Source organism: Artemia franciscana, chromosome 5 (assembly GCF_032884065.1).
Source record: "Artemia franciscana chromosome 5, ASM3288406v1, whole genome shotgun sequence".
In the NCBI taxonomy this organism is placed as follows: Eukaryota; Metazoa; Arthropoda; class Branchiopoda; order Anostraca; family Artemiidae; genus Artemia; species Artemia franciscana.
Window position 1 is genome coordinate 14,715,965 of NC_088867.1, and position 22,567 is coordinate 14,738,531.

A 22,567-nucleotide genomic window follows, 5' to 3' on the forward strand; every position below is an offset into this window, starting at 1 on the left:
ATATGAAACTGGGGGATTAGGGGTTATTTCAAAACAGTCCAACTTCAAAACAAATGATGATGATGATGTGAGGTTACCCAGGACGAATATGGCCGTTTCTGGGCACAAAAAAATAAGGATATTCTAAATTTTGATTTGGGCTTTAAAACTGTTTTAATGCAACTTTTCTGCCGTATTAAAATATTATCTGTTTTCTTAGAACCCATAGTTTTATATCATAGTATTTTAAGCTTTGGGATGCAGTTCTAGCGTTCCAGACGTAAGGCTTGAGAATATATCTAAAGAGGAACCCCTTGGTGAAGTATTTTATTATGAATTTAAAAGAAATTTCAAAGAAACACAAGAGATTCTGGAAATGGCAGTGGTTGAGGGGGATCAGCTCCTTCATATAGGGAATAATGTCAGTTCATTCTAAATTTCAATGTCGCTCTTTAAAAGGTTCGTTTGAAAGAAAACCTGCACCTTTATTTTTTATTCTTCTCATTTGTAGTACCATATCTGGGGTTATCCTAAATGTAAAGGGGGTTGCAATCTCGTTAACTACCACTTATTATAAGTTCAGTTTTTGTGTACCAACGCTTCGAGATAAAGGGCTCATTTAGTGCATATTTTCATATTTTTTGCGACTGCAAGTCTGATTTTTAACAACGATGTGTACTAAGCTTCAAACTTTTGGTTTTCTTTTTTAAGGTTTTTGAATTGTTGTAATCCCTTGTCAAAATAGAGAACCATCATTTGTAATTATTGCAAATTTTCGTTTTTTTGGGCCTTCCTACTGACATTAAATAACTTGTTGCGTTCAAACCTGTAAGCTTAATCCCGTAGGGAGTTGATCTTATTCTACCAAAAAAAAACTAATTTTCAAATTTTTCGATATTTTTCTAGTTTCGATTAAAACACTAATTGGGGCAGATGCATTTGGGCAAGTTTTGTAAGTTATACAATTCACCCATTACTTACATATAGTATTTTTTATCAGGAAAGAGGGGCAAATTTGACTTTTGGTGTCAGAAAAGGCCAAGGGTCATCAGGTGAAGCTTTCAGGGAATGTTGAGGGAAGTGTTGAACTAAATTGAAAAATACTAGAACCATGCGGGTCATCAAAAGGGCGTACTTCACGAATGATTTAGGGTATTACGCTGGAACTTTCAGAATAATATGTGGGGGATGATCAATTACCCACAAAGAAATATATGTACACTGCTACCACTACTACTACTGCTGCTACTTTTGCTACCACCACCATTACTACTACTGCTACTGCAACTACTACTTCTATTGTGACTAATACTAAAGCTGAGGATATTAAGGTGAAAATTTCAAGAAATGTTGAGGAGGAAATTGATCTAAACCAAAATACACTATTTGCATGGTTTTCGGCACTGGTTGTCGAAAGGTGACCTCAGTAATATCTTAAGAAAGGCTTAGTGCAATCAATTAGGTTGAAACTTCTCGGGTACGATGTGAGGGATGTTCAACTGACCAAAAGTTAATATGTGCAAAACCACTACTGTTACTACTGCTACTAATGCAACTAATATCACTACTACTAGTACTCCTACCAAAAATATTGTGACTCCTGCTACTACAAAGCCTAAAGGCATGAAGATGAAAATTTCAGGGAATATAGAGGGGAAGTTGAACTAAATCTTAATATAGTTTCTTATTTTTTCTTTTGTTTTTCTTCTAATTATCATCGTTGTGATGATACACATCATTTGTTTTTGCTCACTTATTAGTTTCAATTTAGCTCTTCAACTTCATTTAGTTCTTCTCTTTTTGATTCTTTGGTCTCCTGAGCTTTCTCCTGTCCATTCATTTGGGGAAGGATAGATGGCTGAAAACTTATTTGTTAAAGCTTTATCCGAAATTCCAAGGGGTAAACAAGCTTGTTTTTTGCTTGATTCTCATCTGTTTCATATTTCTCTTTCAATCTTCATATTCAAATAAATATATTTATTTCTTAAATTTCTCTGCTTTTTGGACTAAAATTTGATTTATTTTGTTGCTCTATGAGCCCTTTACGGTCATATGAGTGGGAGGGGGCTTTTCACCAAGTCCACCTACAGGAAATACCCTGATTGTGTGATTTGAAGTGAAGTTTTACAGTTTATTTTTTATTAGGAGAGCACTACCTGAAGCTACGAAGCCAATCTTTTGTTCCATCGAGCCATTTTTCTGCTTTCGACCAAAAAGCTGTATTCTAGCAGGCAAGCAGGCAGGTAGCAATTTCAAATTGAAATTGGATAAAATCGAAAAATGTCCAAAATTTGCAATGGTTACCTGACCCTATCAAAAAAACAACTTAAAGCTTTCTTTTTGCTCCTTATTAAGTAGTGACATTAGAAAGTTGGTCTGTGATAATAAAATAAACTTTTGAACTAGGACAGGGGATTTTTTTCAGCGCTGATCAATGTTCAATTTTGAGCCTATCAAAGAATATGACACCGGTTTCTTTGTACAAAAATTTATTAATGCGAAATACCATTTGAAAACTTCCGAGACGTTGACAACTCCAGAGTTGTGATATGTGATAAACATTAAAAAAGATTTTGTTTAAATTATAAGATAAGGAAGGGATTTGTAAGTAGTAATTCATTATTATGCTTTGTTTACCTTTACGGTGAGGGATTGGCATCTTTTGCTTGTTTTGTACCTATTACCTGCTTCCGATGCGAAAAATTCGGTTTCATGTCCGGTATGGCGAGGGACAGGCAAGTAATAAAAGTTTGTTAAATCACAGTTATCTTCATCGCTAAGGGGTTAAATTAGACACTTGAGACAATTTAGAGACTTGACAGTAGTATTCGGCTATTAAACCGAGGTCACCTTTGTCCATGAGGGGCTTGCAACTTTTCTTAGCTGCAGTGCCTAATAATGGCTCCTGATCTACATTTCATGCTAAAACAAATAAACTATCTACATTTCCTTCGCTTATGACAAATTTGAGTGTAAAGAAATTTGTCCCCATGCAGCTAAGCAACGATTATAAATAAAAAATACATCACAATGGCATAGTTTTGCAATTATTATAGGAAAGAGAAGCTACTGTAAAATGGTTCCAAGAAGTTAGGGATAGATACGCAGAACTAATAATTACAGTCTATAAGCTGATATTGCAATTTTAATCTGTGACAACATCACCGATTAAGAAGGATAAGACTCAACTGGGTACTAATCCAAATACATTTTTTTAATCCCTTCTTATACCATGGTCATCTTCGGGGATAAGGGGTTGGTAAAAAATAATAAGTACAACTGGCTGTAAAGTCAAAATACTATTTTTAAATCTTTTCCTTGTGTTCTTAGCCAACTTGCTGCCACCGCATCACTTTTGTTGGAGAGACTGACAAAGGGTGGCTGCGACACTTCACGTTGCCTAGGCAACATAAATTTAGTTTTTTTTTTAATGAAAATGCCTTTCCGCTCCCCATCAATTGCTTAGGCATAACGCAAACAACTCATATCCTTGTTCCTCAAAGATTACGCTTATAACTAAAAAAAGGTTATGCATTTCGTCATTTTTTGGGTTGGGGGGGGGGGAGTCAAACTCAAGTTTGACGTAACCACAACTATTTTGTTAAGTCAAAGTAATGTACCATTTACCAGCCAAAATCATACAGGCGTTCTACTAGCGCCTGGAAAGTCAGGTGCTTCTTTTGACCATTTTTTACCAGTTTAATTCGTCATATAGGTGTTCTTTTTAGTTTCTAAGTCTAATGAGTTTATGCTTAGAAGTGAGAGGTAATATTTCAAACGGCACCTAATAAGGTCATGAAAACATCCTTAAATACTAGATGACAGTATCAACGTTTATTTTGGGAATCTCAATTGAAACATTATGATTTTGGGTCAACTTCGCCCAGTTTTCGGCAGGTTTTTGTAATCTTTGGCTGGTTTCTTAGGTGACCACTATTTGACCTATTGAGGATCGTTGCTTTATGACGATAAAACCACATGGCAACATTGTTTATTTTCATTTGAGAATTTTAGAAATCTCAAATGCATCTAATTTGTAATAGTTTATGTTTATTGAATTTTTGGAGATAATTAGTCAAACTACCTTATTTTAAACCAAAACCCTGTTTTAGAGCATTTTACGTTTATTTTGAAGCAATTCATTTCAAATTTTTTTCCAAAAAAGTTGTTAGCTTATTCTTATTTACCTTCATTTTTTTATAAACGACCGAAACACTCGAAGCCATCACACTTCCAAGATCAGCAATAACAGTCAATGTAAATGGAATGCCAATGAAAGCAAAAAACATACAAAAAAATCGTCCCATTGTAGTCGCTGGTGCAATATTACCATAGCCTGTAATAAAAATTATAAAAGTTCGTGAAAAGCAAATAATACATGAAAATGAAATATAATGAGAACAATCTCAGTTATAAGGAATGAAACTTCCTTCCTGAATGTACCGAAATTTTTCAATCTAATGAGGTTTTAAATCATTAGTATTTAATCTGTACAGTCATTCTCTGCTTGGAATAAATTCTTTTGCTAGTCATCGCTATTGTTAAATACTAAAAGTTTTTTTTTATTCAAATTCTTTATTCTTGACTTCAATTTATTCAGGATTTCAAGGTGCCATCTAAAATATGAGTATGAGAAGCTTATTCCAGAAGAAAGTCAAATTTGTCTCTGAAGAGAGAAAAAAAACAATTGGTGCCACATGGTACTCTCAACAAAATCATGAGGTTAATTCACAGCCTATATAGACACCAGTTGGACAAATATTTTTCAAAAGCAACACATAGATATCATCGCGACATCGACGATAGAGCCAAGATCTTTTCTCGCTGATTGGCGGAATAGAGCAAGATCTTTCCGCAGTGATTGGCTGTTGGAGTGCCGGAGGTTAATGCCTAGTCTAAAGATGTGTGTTGAAATCCTTCTATGGGCAAGATACGACTCCGCGCAACTGGTGTCTATGTAGGCTGTGGGTTAACTAAAAATATTTGTTCTGATAAATATGAGATTGAAATTGCATAAAAATTTTAACGACTGTGAGAAATTGATGAAGTAAGAAATGTAAATTCGTCTCTGAGAAGGAAAAAAACCATACTGTGCTCTCAATAATATCATAAGATTAACTATAAAACCAAAATAAAAATATTTCGTTTCGATAAGTTTGTCTCTGAAAAGAACAAAAAGAAGTCAACGCCATCTAATATTCTCAATAAAATAATACGTTTATCTATAAACCCCAAATAAAAATATATGTTTTTATAATTATGAGATGAAGTATTAGATGATATTTTTATGAGTTTAAGACAAAGAGGAAAAAAAAGTAATTTTTCTATAAAATTGACAAAACAGCAAACCCATCCAATACTCACAACATAATAGTAAGGTTAACTTTAGAACTTGAATAAAAATTTCACTTTTGGTACGCATGAGATGAGAAATTAGATGATACTTTTGATGAGGATGAGAAATTAGTGAACTAAGAGAGACTCAAAGTCTCTGAGCAGAAAAAATAATCAACGTCATCTGGTACTCTCAATAGAATAATAAGGTTGACTATAAAATACTAAAATATTAGCTTTGATTAGTTTTTTCACCTCTACTCATATTTGCTTTCAAAAAAGTTACTTTTATCAAAAGATAAAACGGGGATATTTATTTGCTCTATTTTAAATTAGCCAGTTTGTATGTTGCATATACAAACTCACAAATTTGTATATTGATTTTCTACTAGAAAAAAATCGTTTCTTGTCTATGGAATCGTCTAATATTAAACCAGTTTCAATTAGTTCGACAAATATATTCATTATCGACTTATTTTGACTCTATAATTTCCTACATCTAGGTTTTCAACGTGCCAATTGTACGATTATCAGAAAATAATGAGCGGGAGGAAGCCAAAAGAGCCCGAAAATGTATATGTGCTCTATTTTTCTACACTAACCCATTACCATACAACATTTCTTATGGTATGTTGGAAAAAAAACATTCTCACACATTTTTGTTGGTTGATGTGCTTGCCGATTTTTTCGTAAGACTCTAAATGGAATCATGGCTTAAGTTGAAAAATGGCAAATATTTGCTAATCCGCTAAATTCACTTTAAGTCGTTAAATTCGAAATTTGCTTAAATTTTTTAAGCTGACCAGTACTAATGCTGGTACTGTATAGTACTGGTACTGGTTCACCATATTATTGTAGTTTAGATGGTTGTCGATTTCTAGAGAGCACCTTTGATGATTCGAAAGTTAAATGAAATTTACATTTTAAGTCTCTTTAAGAGAAAATTTATGTTTTACTTCATAGACCTCGCAGAAAACTGAATCCAGTTTAGTGGTAAACATTGACAAAAAAAAATCATAACTTAGGGAAAACACAGCTATCCTAGATGTGTACTATTATTAAATTAGAACTTTTCTGTGTTAGGTTTTGAACTTTCTAAATATTCTTTCACTAAGCAAAGAAAATTGTAAATGAATTTTGAAAAAGTGAGTGAAGACAAATGTTAAATAGAAATGCCCTGTTCACCAGATGACTTACTTCAGAACAAATGAAATCTCAAAACTCTTTAATTTACAATTTTCTCCTGCGTCTCTATTGCATCTTGACTGTTTGTGTAAAGATGTATCAGTTGTAAAAAATTATTTTGGGAATGAGAGGGAGGGGTAGCCAGGATATTCATTAGTTTTTCTTTCTTTTTTCAATAATTAAAGTGGTTTTTGATTAGATTCGTAATCTCTATAATTCACAATATGTATTATTGACACACCATTGTCACTTGGTATTAGTGTTAGCTCTTTTACATCAGCTGATCATTAATCTTCGCTCGTTGATTATGATTAAACTAATTATTAATCTACTTTAGGTAATATTTTGACTCTATTTAACCCATCGTAAAGATTCAATTTTTTTTGCCGGGTTTAAAAGAGCCCAAACACTTTCTCTCGATGAAGAATTAAATTTCATGTTCCAGAACTCCATCTTTCAATTTTAAATAGATAGCGTTGTGTGAGCATCCATCATATGAATTTTCCCGGAAAAGATGTCTTTGTCATTGAATTGGTAACAATTGTCGAATGTAATTCTTACCAAAGAAGCTTGAAAACCGTATCCAGGGATTTAAAAATAGCTGTGTCAGATCTATCCTCGATATTTCCTGGCCAGACAAGTTCACCGTTACCTTTTTCCAAGAAAAAGCGAAACAGCTACTTGTGACTAACAAAAATTAAAACAGTCTGTAGTTTTATTCAGGGGAGGGGGTACTTGGTGGAAATGGGCAAAGGCTACCTTCTGTACGATGTTCGGTTTTAGATTTCTACCAAAACTTGAAGACGTGGACAGCAGAGAGTGACCCTTGGCTGTTATCGTGAAAAGGATGCTGCACTGTTGAGATTGGTACAGAGGTTGTCATGGAGGAGCACTCTTGCCACGTTATGTGAAAACAAGTATGGGAAGAGTTAAGTCTTAGTTAGTATGTGTCTATAGCAGTTATTCCTAAAGTGGTCTAGGTGGATCCCCAGAGGTCCAAGGGAGACTCGACGGGAGTCGCAGCTGGCCTCAAAAAAATAGAGTCTCATAATTCGTAAGCTGAAGAAAACGAAAATTAATGTTCTTTAGTTAATGAAAAAAACTAAAATTTTCGCTTGACTTCACCTATCAGTTTAGACAAATAATATTTTAAGAAGCTCAGTGACTGTTACTCGCAAAACGGTAACCGCTATTCACTATTTCATCTACCATGAACGCCTAGCAGCAAAAAAGTGGAGTGATAAATTGAACCAATCGCATGGAGTTGTGATTTAATGCAGTCCAAGAAATATGAAGCGATGCATTGGATACGCGTTTATTTAAACAATTGTGTGATCAAAATGACGAAGACTTCCAACGATTGCCCTTTCATTCTGATGTACACTGGTTGTCAAAAAGGTCCATGTTTGAAAAGATTATACTCAATTTTTTAATCAGTTTTGGAGTTTCTGGAAAACAAAAATCCAGATTTGAAAGAAAACCTAATCAATTAAAAAGAAGACATCATATATTTAGACTATTTTGTTCCAGAATTAAAGGAAATTAACTTAGCAGCATCAAGTAAAAGAAAACAAAGTATATAATCTCACCTTTTATTGGAAAATTGAAATTTATGAAGCAAAATATTAGTCAGCACGATTTTTTTCGGGTTTTGAACTTTTTTCAGGTATAATGCATTGATGAAGATATTCAGACTTACGTCCAAGATTTAATTGCCCTGCGATATTACTTCAAAATTAGTTTTGAAGGTACTTTGACGACGAAAATACCACAACGGATGATAAATCCCTTCGATAAAACAGAGATGAAGAATGTAATACAATAAGCGGGGCTCGAGATTAGCAGTAATGAGGACCTGAAGGTGAAATTTAAAATAAGGTATCATATGTTTGGAAAGCAGTGTATTGCAAAAATATCCTCGACTATGGGGAATTGGGATTAAGCTTTTGTTAGTTTATTTTGTTGGAAAAGTTTTTAGCCACGTAAAAATCAGAGAACAGGGAGATATTGGTAATTTGCTGTCAACAATCAAGTACATCCCTCTCATTAAAATTGTGACAATTCTGTTATTGTTATTTTCGAAGTTATGTTATTAATGTTTTGTTATAATTAGGTTTCTACTTTTATCGTATTACAATGAAATATGAATGCAAATAAAAATTAATAGCATAATAATTAAGTATTTCAATTACTGCAACTTACAATTTTTATTTTTACCACTCCGAATGGGGTGTTTTCTAAACAAGACAAATGAGAATTCACGGTTTCTTGTTCTACTAGTATATATTAAAAAGTAAAGTTAGGTGGAGTCACCTTTTTAACTGGCCAATATTTCTTTTCTTACATCCACAATCAACATAATCAATTAATTAATTAACCAATCAATTTTCGCTTTCTTTTTTGAAAGCTTTTAATTCGTAGTTGAAACTCTGCCGCAACACAAATTTCCATACTGAGATCTAGTTTTCACACTTTTTGTCAAGTTTTGGGAATGTGGTATAAAATTAGCTGAGGAGGTCATTGGAAGGCAAAGTTTTGAAAGTCGGCAATGAGAAAATAAGGTCTGGGGGACTCTTGTCTATAGTCTCATCCCAGCCTCTTGTGGGCCTATCAGTAAAAGGGCTCAGTAGGTCCAATCTTTTTCTGTCCGTGGGACATTTCAAATCTTCCAAAGCCTCTTTTTCTTTAAAATTAATTTGGATCGAACCCTTTCTTTATTAGAATTTGTCTTTGGTACATTTCTAAGATTATCCTGAGGGAGTTTATCTGAAAAACACCTTGGGATTCTCTACTTGTATTTGTAATAAGAGATGCATTGATGTATAGATGCAATAAAAATGAGAAGAATGAGTAGTGAATGGTTTTTTGAAAAGTGCCTAGTGCAACGAAAGATTTACTCGGTGCAAATAGCATAAACAAAGAAAAAATACAGTTTATTTTCCTATAGTTTCGTGGTAGAAAGCTTGCTTTGATTTCATTGGCTTACATCTGTCAATTTTTTTTATGTCGATCATATTAAACTTTAAGTGTATGTCCGATGGCCATTATACTGGCTAACATCGTTTATACTGGCCTTGAAAGCATAACATCTATCTAACTTATGTCGATAAAACTACTGCAAATGAATCCGATGATATTTTCCTGTGTTTGTATGATTGTATAAAACTAGTACCTTATTGAAAACACCCAAAGGCCAGTTTAAAAAACAAAATGTTGATTTAGACGTCAAAAGTGAGTACTTTAAGCCAGATAAAAAACACAGTTTTAAGCCAGACAAAACAGAAATTTTTGAATCGCAAGATTTTTTACGAGATACTTTGCTCCGTTATTATCCACACTAGTCGCAATTGCCTCAAATACTAATATCAAATACTAAGATATAACTTCACCCTTTTCCTTTTCTGCTCCCATATATTCCTAAGTTGAGTAAAATAACCTTGTTATTTTTTATTCCACCTCCTAGGTCTGCTCCTGCAACCTTAGTCTTCGGGGACTTTTAGAAATTATTAAAACTAACATATGTTTTAGTTGCATTTAAAAACCAACAGCTCTGTTGTTTTCAAACTCAAGATTTTTTTTTGTAGTAGCTATACAGTTCTTTTCAGTTTTTAAACCGCTTAAAGACATTCTCGAAAATTTCTAGTAAAAAAAATAGCTATCTTTAGAAAAAGTTTTGTCATAATAAAATATTCTGCACTGATTGGTGCGAAAAATAAATGTGTACAGCTGTTTTTGACTTAAGAAATAAGGACGAGGCGGGACATTGCTGCTGTTGTAAATTTTCATTCATGGTGATAGAACCTTATAAAATGAGAACTCTTTTAAAGTTAATAAATTCCGAAACCCATATTCGCATTGATTTTCCATCCCATTTTAAAATTAATTTAACAATTAAGAAAAATAAGGGCTTGCTAACCTTCTCTGTAATTTTTAGTGTAAGTTCTGCTGACAATGCTACAGTAATAAGTTAAACATTTCACTTAGAATATTTAAAAGATTTTTGTGATTATTTCCATTACTATTTGGGATATTTAGTCACAAGTCTACCCAATAGTATAATTAACTTTTTATATAAAGATGGGGCTATGAATCTTAACTTGCCTATCGTTGTAAGAACTGTTGAAGCAAAAAATACTGATTGAGTATAAGTCCACTGAGTTGGCTTTTCTCCTTCAAGACGGGGGATGCCTGAACTCACAGCTTCCGCCACTAATTCCTCGTATTTCTCCAAGTTAAGCAACACCTAAAAAAGTTTTTTATTATATGACAAAAATGTAAAAAAAAACATAAAGATATAACATGTAAAAAAAAGCATGTATATGACCGAATCTTTGATGTCGAATTGCTAATATATATATATATATATATATATATATATATATATATATATATATATATATATATATATATATATATATATATATATATATATATATATATATATATATATATATATATATATAGTATTCGTATTTTTGTTGTTGCATTCGTGATGTACATTTTGTATGGACTTATTTGCTCCTTTCTCCTCAATATCGTGCCTTAATAATTGAAGAGGATGTGGTTTATGTTATGTTTTTTTATGTTTGATAAGCGATTTTGAAATTGAAACTGAAATTTGACTGTTTGTCAACATTGGTTGTTCTAATTCAATTAGTGCTACAGGTAAACTTTTGAAAAAGTTTAGTTCAGATCCCCCCCTCCAAATATATCTACTTCTATCGATTGGTTGATTTTTCTAGTCAATTTGATTACAAAAATTAAAAAATTTTTGCTTTTTTTTCAAATGTGTTTCTTTTTTTCTTACGAGTATCATGGACAGCGCAATAGTAATGCAGAACTATGTGGGCACAATTTATTATTTATTTATTTATTTTTTTGGTTTGTTTGTTTTAGGCCAGGGCACTTCATATCGAAGGAGTTGTCAAAGAAACTTCAAAGAGGACTTGATCGGAAATTGGAAGGGCTAGTGCCCTTTTTAATAGTCAAAAATGATTAGAGGGCAACTAACCCCCCCAACACCCATTATTTCTCCGAATACATCCAATCAAAATTTTCAGATAGCCATTTTTCTCAACGTAGTTGAGAAGCGCTGAAATTATGTCTTTAAGGATGACACCCCTCCCCCAGAGCTCCGAGGACAAGGGCTGTAAGTTATGCCCCAGGGGTATATAAGGTTTATATAAAAAGGGTAATCGTATAAACTTCATAAAAGGCTTCTTTGATTGGAAATTGAGAGGGCTAGTGCCCTTTTTGATAGTCGAAAGTGATGGGAGAGCAAAATACCCTCCCCCCCACGCACACACACCCATCCTTTCACCAAACGCTTCCGATTAAAGTTTTGAGAGAGCGATTAGATTCAACGTAGTTGGAACGTCTTGAAATTATGTTTTTGAGGATGAACCCCCCCCCCCTCCACACAGCTCTCATGACAGGGGTTATAAGTTATGAACCGGGGGTATTTAAGGTTTTTATGGAAGGGCTGGTTGTAAAAACTTTAGAGGAGGTTCATTTGGTTGAAGATTGGGAGTTCTAGTTCCCTTTTAAGAGTCGAACGTGATGGAGGGCAGCTACCCCCCCAACTTAACTACTCCTCTTGTCACCAAACGAAACAGTGATTTTCCTCAAAATAGTCCGAACAAAAAAAATATAGCAATGTCTCTAGGTTTGACACTACCCCCAGCGCCCTGAAAATAGGATTGGCCCTGGAAATCATACCCTGGTGGTATATAAATTTTTTTAATGAAATGGGTGGTCACATAAACTTCAGATGGGGCTCATTTGATTTTAAATTGGGGATGTAGTTCCTTTTTTTAGAGTCATCACCACACTCATCATTTCCTAAAACAAAAATCCTAACAAAGTTACGATATATCAATTTATTTCAGCATTGTTGAAAGGTTGCTTAATTATAAGCTTGGGGATGTTAACACCCCCCTCCCCCTGTTGCCTCAGGCCAAGGGCTGCAAGTTTTACAATGTTTTCATTGTTTACATATAGTATATGCTATTGAGAAAAGATATGCATGTTTTACTTCTACTTTCCCAAAACACGAAGGGCATTAAAATGAGTCTTTCAAGGAATGTTGAAGGAAGTATTGAATTTAATTAAAACATGTTATGTGTATATGGGCTGTCAAAAAGGTGTAACTCAGAAATGACTGAGTGCATTAATTTGCTGTTTTCATGAAATGATCAATTGACCAAAAAAGCAATATTTGCACGCTACTACTGCTATAACTAATGCTGCTTCTACTACTACCACACGTACTATTACTGAAACCACTATTATCACTAAAACTTCTACTTCTATAGCGAGTTCTACTGAGGCTGAGGATATTGAAAAAAATAAACGAGGAAACCTTGAGTATACATACTATATGCATACAGATTGCTGATACGGGCGCATGAGCAATATTTTTGGATGGCTTATCATATCAAGAGGAAGCTTCAGGGGCATCATGGGTGGGATGTTAAACTGACCAAAAGGCAAAATGTACCTGCTGCTACTGCAACTAATACTGCTGTTACTGCTAATAATAATACACATTACTGCTACTACTGTTCCTAGTACTACTTCTACTACTATGATACTAACACAATTAAGGTTGCACGTATGAAGGTGAAAATTTGACAGAATATTGAGGGGGAATTTGAACCAAATTGAAACACACTATGCACATGCAGATTGTCAAAAGGGCGTATCTCTGGAATAAATTTGGGTATTAAGTTAAAATTTTCGGAGAAAAAAGTGAAAATTCCGTCAAAAGGGTGTCAAAAGCGCATATCAACGATTTTTTTGGAACGGCTTAACGTGTCAAGGTGAAACTTCCGGAGCAACATAAAAACGATATTCAACTGACCAAAAGGCAATATGCACATACTACTACCACTAAAACTACTCCTGCTACTGCTACTATACAACACTATCACTACAACTCCTTCTACTACCACCGAAACTACTGTGATAATAGTACTATTAAAGCAAAGTCTATGAAGGTAAATTTTGAGAGAGTATTGATGGCAAAGTCGAACTACCAAAGGATACTATCTGCATTTCGATTGTCAAAATAATCTATCTTAAGAATTGATTTGCATATTAAGTTGTAGCTCACAGGGAATGCTTAAAGGAGAAGATTAACTGACCAGATGGCGATATGTGCACCCTACTACTAATACTACTACTACTGCGGCATTTACTAATTCTGCTACTACTATTGCTATTGCTCCATCTACTACTTTTATCGTAACTACTTTTAAGGTTAGGAGCATTAAGATGAAAATTTCAAGATGTATATGAATATACAGGTTATCAAAAGAGCAAATCGACTATGTCATTGATTTGCATATTAAGTTGTAACTCACAGGGAATGCTTAAAGGGGAAGATTAATTGACCAGATGGTGATATGCGCACCCTACTACTAAGACTACTACTACTGCGACATTTACTAATTCTGCTACTACTATTGCTATTGCTCCATCTACTACTTTTATCGTCACTACTTGTAAGGTTAGGAGCATTAAGATGAAAATTTCAACATGTATATGATAATACAGGTTATCAAAAGAGCAAATCGACAATGTCATAGTAATGACTACTTGTATTGAGTTTAGCAGTTATACTACTACCGTGACCACTATTACAAGTATGCCTAAGGGTATGAAGGTAAAATTTTCAGAGAATATTTCTGAAAATTTCTGTTGTAAGGATGAAATCATGTCATCAGCATGCAGGTTATCAAAGGGGCATATCAACAATATCTTAAAGACAGTTTCGTGCGTGAAATTAAAACTTACAACGCTTGTTGTGGGGGATGTTGAACTACCAAATGACAATATTTACATCATAATACTACTGCCTCTACTCCTACAACTACTACTGCTTCTATTATAGTTACTACTACAATTACTCCTACTGCTAAAGCTAAGACTACTACTATTAACTCTACTCCTACTGTTACATCTATAACTAAGGGTTCTACTACTACTGCTAATAAACCTAAGGGTATTAAGGTGAAAAATTTGGGAAATATTCTAACCTTATTGAAATAAATCGAAACACATAATACTCACATAGGTTGTAACGAGGGCTTACCAGCAATGCTAACCGGTTGATGGCATTAAGTTATAAATTTCATCGTATGTTGAAGGGAATCTTGAAAAATAAAGGTTCCATGTGCATACTACTACTAATGGTTATAGTAACGGCTTAAAAATAAGATTAGTGACTTATATAATGATAACTTCTGTTACAACAAATATTGTGTCTTTTTTATTGTATTGTTATTGATTTTTTTTTGTGCAAACAGGAGCTTTTGCTAGCTGAGTATTTTTATGAATTTTGTTATTATTATTTGCGACATATGAGGAGGTATATAGCTACGGGTTCAAGGTGTGTATGTAGGGTTAAATATTATTGTGATGCAACTTAAGGATAAAATTGAACTGCTTGTGAGAAATTCTGTGAAATTTTACGAAAAATTGAATGAAGTTTTTGTGATGATTGGGATGAGGTGACTTTTCATAGCATTCCAGGTGTTAATGAGCCGTCTGTCTTGACATGGGAGACATAAACGAAACTCTACAACCACTGACTTGATTCAATTTTAAAGTGCAACGCATAAAAGGACAGAAAAGGGAATAACGTATTCCCCGTTCACTGCCCGTGTCAAGACATATCATATATTTTTGGTTGTGATTTAATGAATGATTCGGATCTGAATTAACAAGATCATTTAGTGCTTTTTCATTTAAATTTTCCAGGGCTGAATAGTTCTTATGATTAAATAAAAAAAACAAGTTTTTTCAACTGAAAGTAAGGAGTGACATCAAAACTTAAAACGCACAGAAATTACTTCGTATATGAAAGAGGCTGCTTCCTCATCAACGCCCCGCTCTTTACGCTAAAGTTTGACTCTTTCTCTCAATTCTTCTTTCTAAAACAGTAAAAAACTTTAGCGTAAAGAGCGGGGCGTTGATGAGGAAGCAGCCTCTTTCATATACGAAGTAATTTCTGTGCGTTTTAAGTTTTGATGTCACTCCTTACTTTCAGTTGAAAAAACTTGTTTTTTTTATTTAATTTCTGAACGTTTTTGAATCAATGCATGTTTTGATTTTGGCTCTCCGCAGAGGAATAATCAAAACGAAATTTGCATTTTTTTTTTTTTTTTGGCTCAATGGCTTTCTCATAATTTTGATCGAATGATTTTGAGAAAAAAAGAGCGGGGGACGAAGCCTAGTTGCCCCCCGATTTTTTGGTTAATTAAAAAGGCAACTAGAACTTTTAATTTTTTACGAATCTTTTTATTGGTAAAAGATTTACGTAACTTATAAATTAGCTTACGTAAAGAACTTTTGTATTCTCATGTTTTTATTACATATATGAGGGGATTCGCCCCATCGTCAGTACCTCGCTCTTTACACTAAAGCTTAAATTTTATCCCAATTCATTAAGAATGACCCCCTGAATCACAAAAGCCGTAGAATAAGTAGTTGAAATTACCGAAAATACTTTAGCGTAAAGAGCGAGGTATTAGAAGGAGGTGAGCCCCTCATATGGGTAATAATTTCTGTTTGTTTTAAGTTTTATTGCTGTTCCTTACTTCCAGCTGAAAAAGCTTTTTCACTTTTATTTTTTAATTGTTTTTTTTTTTAAATAATGCTAGTAAATCCTGCTCTCCCTTCATGGAAATTTTCTTCTCCCATTACAAATTCTCGAAGGAAAGTTCCCCCAGCATATCCCCCTCTTCTCAACCCCTCCCCCAAACCAAAAAAATCCTCCTGAAAACGCCTGTATACTTCCCAATAACCATTACTATATGTAAGCACAGGTCAAAGTTTGTAACTTGTTGCCCCTCCCACGGGGACTGTGGGGGAGTAACTCTTCCCCAAAGACATAGTTATAAGGTTTTTCGACTACGCTGAATAAAATCGCTATCTCAGAATTTTGATCCGTTGACTTTGGGAAAATAATTAGCGTGGGAGGGGGCCTAGGTGCCCTCCATTTTTTTTGGTCACTTAAAAAGGGCACTAGAACTTTTCATTTCCGTTAGAATGAGCCCTCTTGTAACATTCTAGGACAACTGGGTCGATACGATCACCCCTGGGAAAAAAAAAAAAAAAAAAAAAAAATAAATAAATAAACACGCATCCGTGATCTGCCTTCTGACAAAAAATGCAAAATTCCACATTTTTGTAGATAGGAGCTCGAAACTTCTACAGTAGGGTTCTCTGATACGCTGAATCCGATGGTGTGATTTTCTTTAAGATTCTATGACTTTTAGGGGGCGTTTCTCCCAATTTTCTAAAATAACGCAAATTTTCTCAGGCTCGTAACTTTTGATGGGCAAGACTAAACTTGATGAAACTTATATATTTAAAACCAGCATAAAAATGTGATTCTTTTGATGTAGCTATTGGTATCAAAATTCCATTTTTTAGAGTTTTGGTTACTATTGAGCCGGGTCGCTCCTTACTACAGTTCGTTACCACGAACTGTTTGATTATTTATCTGAGTTGTGTTACAATGTGCATAAAACAGATGTTCTTAGTTTGAATGAAACTTAGTTAAGTGCTGGAAATGAAGAGGTATTAAATTGACCCTTATAATTTTCTTAGGAAGAATAGGAGCGATTCCAGGCATGGTAGGTTGGTGGGTTACGTTAGATCTGGCCTCGAAGCTAAGGTGAGAGAGCATTTATCGGTGTATGTTGAGATGATGTGTGAGACTTTGGTATTGGAGGTTGGAACCTAGACGTAGAATAAATTTTTCGTGGTTATTGTGTATAAGCCCAATTCAGCGCCGAACCATAAATTTCTTGAATTGATTGAAAATCAATTAGAAAAGATCCCGATGATGTCCGGATTATGTAGTTTTATGGGTGATTTTAATATTGATTTGATGCAACAGAATGATAAAACTTGCCGAAGCTTTTGTGACTTAATGTATAGTTTCAGTATGTTTCCTACTATTAATATTTGCACGAGAGTGACGGAGAATACTGCTACTTTAATTGATATTATATTTGTCAATAAGAAATTTAGTAAGCCAAAATTAATCATGAATGATGTGTCAGATCATTGTGCGATTATTGTTTGCTGTGATATTAAAGCTTCTCATTACGGTTCCATTAATCGTATTAGTTTTAATCAGGAGATTTTTGCGAAAGGTGGTCTCCCGAAGCTTAGGGAAGTCTTGGGCAGTTTGATTGGTCTTTTTAAATCAGGTTACTACTTTTGGGTGATGAATTTAGTGAATGGTATAGCAAAATCATTGATATTCTTCGTGAAACGTGTATAAGAAAAGCAACAAAGCAACACAGAAAAGGTACAAAACCCAGAAAGCCTTGGATAACATAGAGTTTTTTAGAAAAAGTATTTTAAGTAATCGTTACTTAAAATGTGTCGACTTGTGTCGAATATTGCATTGAACAAATTGTTAAGGAAAGTGAAGTGGAATTAATTTAAAAAACAATTTAAAGAGGCTCCTCTTCAATTGAAGCGTTCCTCTGCAAAGATTTATTCGAATTATTCGATCGGTTATTGGTGATAAAAATTTGCCATTGCCACAGCTTGTTGGTATCATTAACCATAACCAAGTTGCAAATGAAATGGCCAGCTGTTTTTTTAAAGTTGGAATGAATATAGATGTATCGATTGAGGAACGCTTTGAAGAAGGAAAGTATGAAAAATATTTGCCTCCTCCAAGTGATTCAAGCTTGCTGTCACAGAAAACCAACACTCTTAAAGTGACAGAATGTGTGAACGAGATGAAAAATGGCGCCGCAGGATCGGACTTAGTATCTCTAAGTGTTGTGAAGGCCATTTTGTCGTCTCTTTTACCCGTGTTTGTGGAAATACTAATGGGGCGTCTCCGGATATTTTTAAAAGGGCGAGAATTGTACCATTGCATAAAGGTGGCCACCGAGATGTTTACAGTAATTGCACACCGATATCTCTTCTACCTATATTTTCTAGAATTTTTGAAAAATTGATCTATGCTCAAATCGAACAGTATTTAGAGAAAAAGAATTTTTTTTATAGTAATCATTTTGACTTCAGAAAGAAATACTCAACGTAGATAACTTCGAAGACCAAACTGCCTTTCCATGACAAAAGTAAAACAGTTCAAAATAGGGATGAAACCTTTTTATTGACAGTGAATAGATATAAAATCAATTAACTGGATATTTCGAACATATATACAGTGTTCATCATCAGCAGTAGTTACTGCTGAGTTTTACTGCTGATGATGAACACTGTATATGTGTTTGAAATATCCAGTTAAAATTTTTTATATCTATTCACTGTCAACAAAAAGGTTTCATCCCTATTTTGAACTGTTTTACTTTCGTTAAAGAAATACTCAACTGAACACACGTTGCAGTTTTGGACGACTTTGGTTAATGATGCTTTGGATAGTAGGATGAAGGTTGCAACAGTATCTTCAAGATATTTTGAAAGCTTTTGACACAGTTTACCATGGAATTTTATTGAAGAAATTGGAGAATTGTGGAGTGAGAGGTAGCATCCTGAATTTAATATCTTCATATTTGAATAATGATACTTGTTTTTAAAAGTAAATAGTACAGAGTTTCATGATTTTAAAACTATTTGTGGGGTTCCCCAAGGATCGCCACTTGGCTCGTTATTTTCTTCAATACAAATTAATGATATTTTTTTTGTGATTTCTAACCTGTACCAAAGAATTGAAGCTAATGATGAGACCCCTAAACCAGTGAAATCCTTAATATTATTTGCTGATGACACTTCATATACAGTGACAGGAAGGTCTTATTACTGCATCGGAATCTCATAACTATAATGTATGAAATTTGCGTTGTTATGTTATGAAAAAAGTAAGCAATTGTGGTAGTTTTTCTCGCCAACAGCATAGGATATTTTGAGTTTTTGTTGTGGAACCCGTATTTGTTTGTTAAGTTCTGCTTATTGTTAATTTTATTATTAGTTGTTAATAACTTTATGTCTGGAGTATACCTCACAAGCCTAGATTTCTGGACTTCTTGGCATTTTTTTCTTCTGTTAAGTTTTTTGTTCATAATAATGCTCCCTTATATAGAAAAAAATGCTACTACGGCTACTACAACTCTTGCTACTAAAAAATCTAAGGTTATTCAGGTGAAGCTTTCAAGGAATATCTAGGCAGACGTTGAACTAAATCAAAACGAGCTATGATCACGTAGATTGTCAATAGTATGACAAAGCAATATCACAATAACGGCTTACATTATCAAGTTAGAACTTTCTGAGTAAGTTGTGACAGATTTTGAACTAGCCAGAAGACACCTTGTGTACTACTGTTACTGTAACTAAGAACACTAAGCGCATTAAGTTAATTAAACGTTTCAATTAAACGAAAAAACTATATACGCATGAAAGTATTAAAAGGGCATATAAGCAATATCATATGCAATACTGCTCTATCATAACAACTAATATCATTATTCATATAGAGGAGCTAATTTGATTTCTAGAAATTTGAAGTTCTAGTACCCGTTTAAAGAGTCAAAAGTGATTGGAGGCCAATCAGCCCTCCTCTTTAGCTCATAATTTTCCAAAGACTTCCAATGAAAATTTAAGGTAGCCATTTTGTTCAGAATAGCCGAACAGTCTTGTATCTAAGACTATTGCGTAGGTCAACACCACACAGTTATGCAATTGGCCAATTATGTTTAAAAACTAAATGTTGCCTTAAGATTAAATCAAAAAGCACTGTGTGTAAGCTGATTCCCATTAATGCATCTCAGCAATATCCCAAGAACGGCTGAGGGTATTATGTTCACATTTTTGAGGCTACTTCTATTTCTACTTCTGCTCTTAAAATTTAACTAAATCAAAAGGGTATAAGTGTATCTAAGCAGTGAAAGTGCATAGACAGATTTTTTTTACGAATGGCATTCAAGTTTTATTTTTCAGATCAACTAGAGGAGGTATAAAACAAAATTAAACACTACTATTTGTGTCCAGATTTCTAAAAGACTGTATTTTGTTAATAATTGCTGAACAGTTTTCTCCAGCATATAAATAGTAGGCCATAGTATAAATTCTTAGAGAATAACCGAAAAGATCTAAATTTTTATTTTTGTTTTCCCTCAAAAGATTATGTCAACAAAAAACCAATAGAAATTAATAAAAAAAATCTTTTTCTACAAAATTATTTTTTCAAAGAAAATTAAAGAACTCCATTAAATCAAAAATTATCAAAAATAGAATTAAATAATATACCAAGTGTAAAACCGCCACAAATCAGCATCGATAAATAAATGAAACCCATAACTAACAGAAATTACAATAAATAACCGAGTCAAACTCAAAACGAGTAGAAATTGACAAGAGCAGGGCTGAAAACTCATATCCCTTCTCAAGACCAGAACATATTTTGCACTCTACTGAATTTTTTTTTAATATTTTTACTTCTATAACTTCAACAAATCAAATATTATTAACATTTTAAGGGATAAATATCAGCATAAAAATGTGTATTAAACTGACAACACACATTCACTTGTTCTTGTTCACATTCACTTAATTCAAGGATCTGTACACTTAATGAAACATTGGTATTAATTATATGGAATGAATATGTAGTATCACTAATGGTTATACTTTTATGCATTGTTACACCTCAGCCATTCAGGTGGGTTGGAAAGCTATTCAGCGAATTTGCAGAGGGAGAAGGTGTCTGAAGCTTAAAAATTGTATTTCTAGACCAAATAATTCGAACTTTTCCATAGGTGCTTAATATCAATAGGGATAGGGAATTTATTTCCTGGTATCCGTTTGCCTGAAAGAATGTAATTGGGCTAAGTATGCCATATTTAATGTAAGAAGAAAATATACATACCTTCGTAATGGACAAATAATTCTATTACGAGATGTAAGGACATTGAATTAGTTCTCAGTGCTTAAAATAAAGAAAAAAGGATCTAAAATAAATGCAAAGATCCATTGTCCATGCTTCTATATCGCTCCTAGCGCTTGAATACATTTTGGAACAGTTGAATCATCTAGTTGTAATGTTTTCTAAGTTCATTTTGCGTCTGACATGGGTCTTGATCAAACAATCCCACAAATTTATCTGTAGTTGAACTCTTTATGTGTGCCACAAATTTCTTTATCTTCAAGTCTAAAAGCGTTTTTAGGTGTCTAAACTAGTCTCAGCATGTAGCTTCCGAAAGAGCATTTTCATCGTAAGATTCAGCAACAATTCTCTGGTTTTTGGATGGAGATATTTCTGAACAAAATAGTGCAATAAAACTTCCCAGAAATGAACTTTAATTGTCGCAAAAATAGACATTTTTTAAAAAGAAAATAAACTTGTTTACATTATAATGAACAACCAGACACTACAATTTTATGCTTCAAAGGGAAATATCGAAGGTTCTTTTAAAAGGTTATTGTTGTGTGCTAAACTTAACATGTAGACATTACGACTTAGAATATTATTTCTCCAATTTTGTCATCCCGAACAAGAAAATATTTAAAGGGGGCACCTGTTTCAGGCATTGTTTTTCATTTTCAAAGTATTTTGTCTAAAAAATAAATTTTAGGGAAAAGACGGATGTGTCCTGCTCCTTGATGGAGCAGGAGGTCTCCTCTTATTTGGGATAAGCCTCAGAATGATGTATAAATAGACAAATGTTAACAACAAAACACAGTGAAGTGGGTTCCATGTGTTTATATATTTTTTTCCTCCGATGAAAGTAAAGAATGACGGTTACACCTAAATCAAACAATAATAGTACTATTTATATGAGGGAGGTTCTTTCTCCCTAAAACTCCTCATTTTAGACATAGATTTAGCTGATGATTTACTAGGGTGTAACTAATATTCATGAAAACTCAGAGTAGAACTCCCGTATAGAGATAACGACCTGTGTCACTGTAAACCATAACTTAAAAAGAAATAGTTAACAATGCATATTTGCGAAAAATATATTTTAATTTTGATTATAAACTTACGAGATTCATTATTTTAAAATTTATATTTTAAAAATTTACGTAGTTTTCAATTTAGGATGGGTCTCTGAAAAGATTTTAATCTTATCCT

The 22,567-nt window shown here is 33.6% G+C and overlaps 1 protein-coding gene across 2 annotated transcripts in view; it reads right to left on the reverse strand.

Moving 5' to 3' along the window:
* Positions 1 to 22,567, reverse strand: part of LOC136027012 (TWiK family of potassium channels protein 7-like) — a 120,707-nt gene that overhangs the window by 22,578 nt on the left and 75,562 nt on the right. For both annotated transcript variants that reach the window (XM_065703912.1, XM_065703911.1), the window contains exons 4-5: positions 10,600 to 10,741; positions 4,167 to 4,315 (exon numbers count right to left, since the gene is read on the reverse strand). In XM_065703912.1, coding sequence (XP_065559984.1) covers positions 4,167 to 4,315; positions 10,600 to 10,741 — 291 coding nt within the window. The remainder of the gene's footprint in view (positions 1 to 4,166; positions 4,316 to 10,599; positions 10,742 to 22,567) is intronic.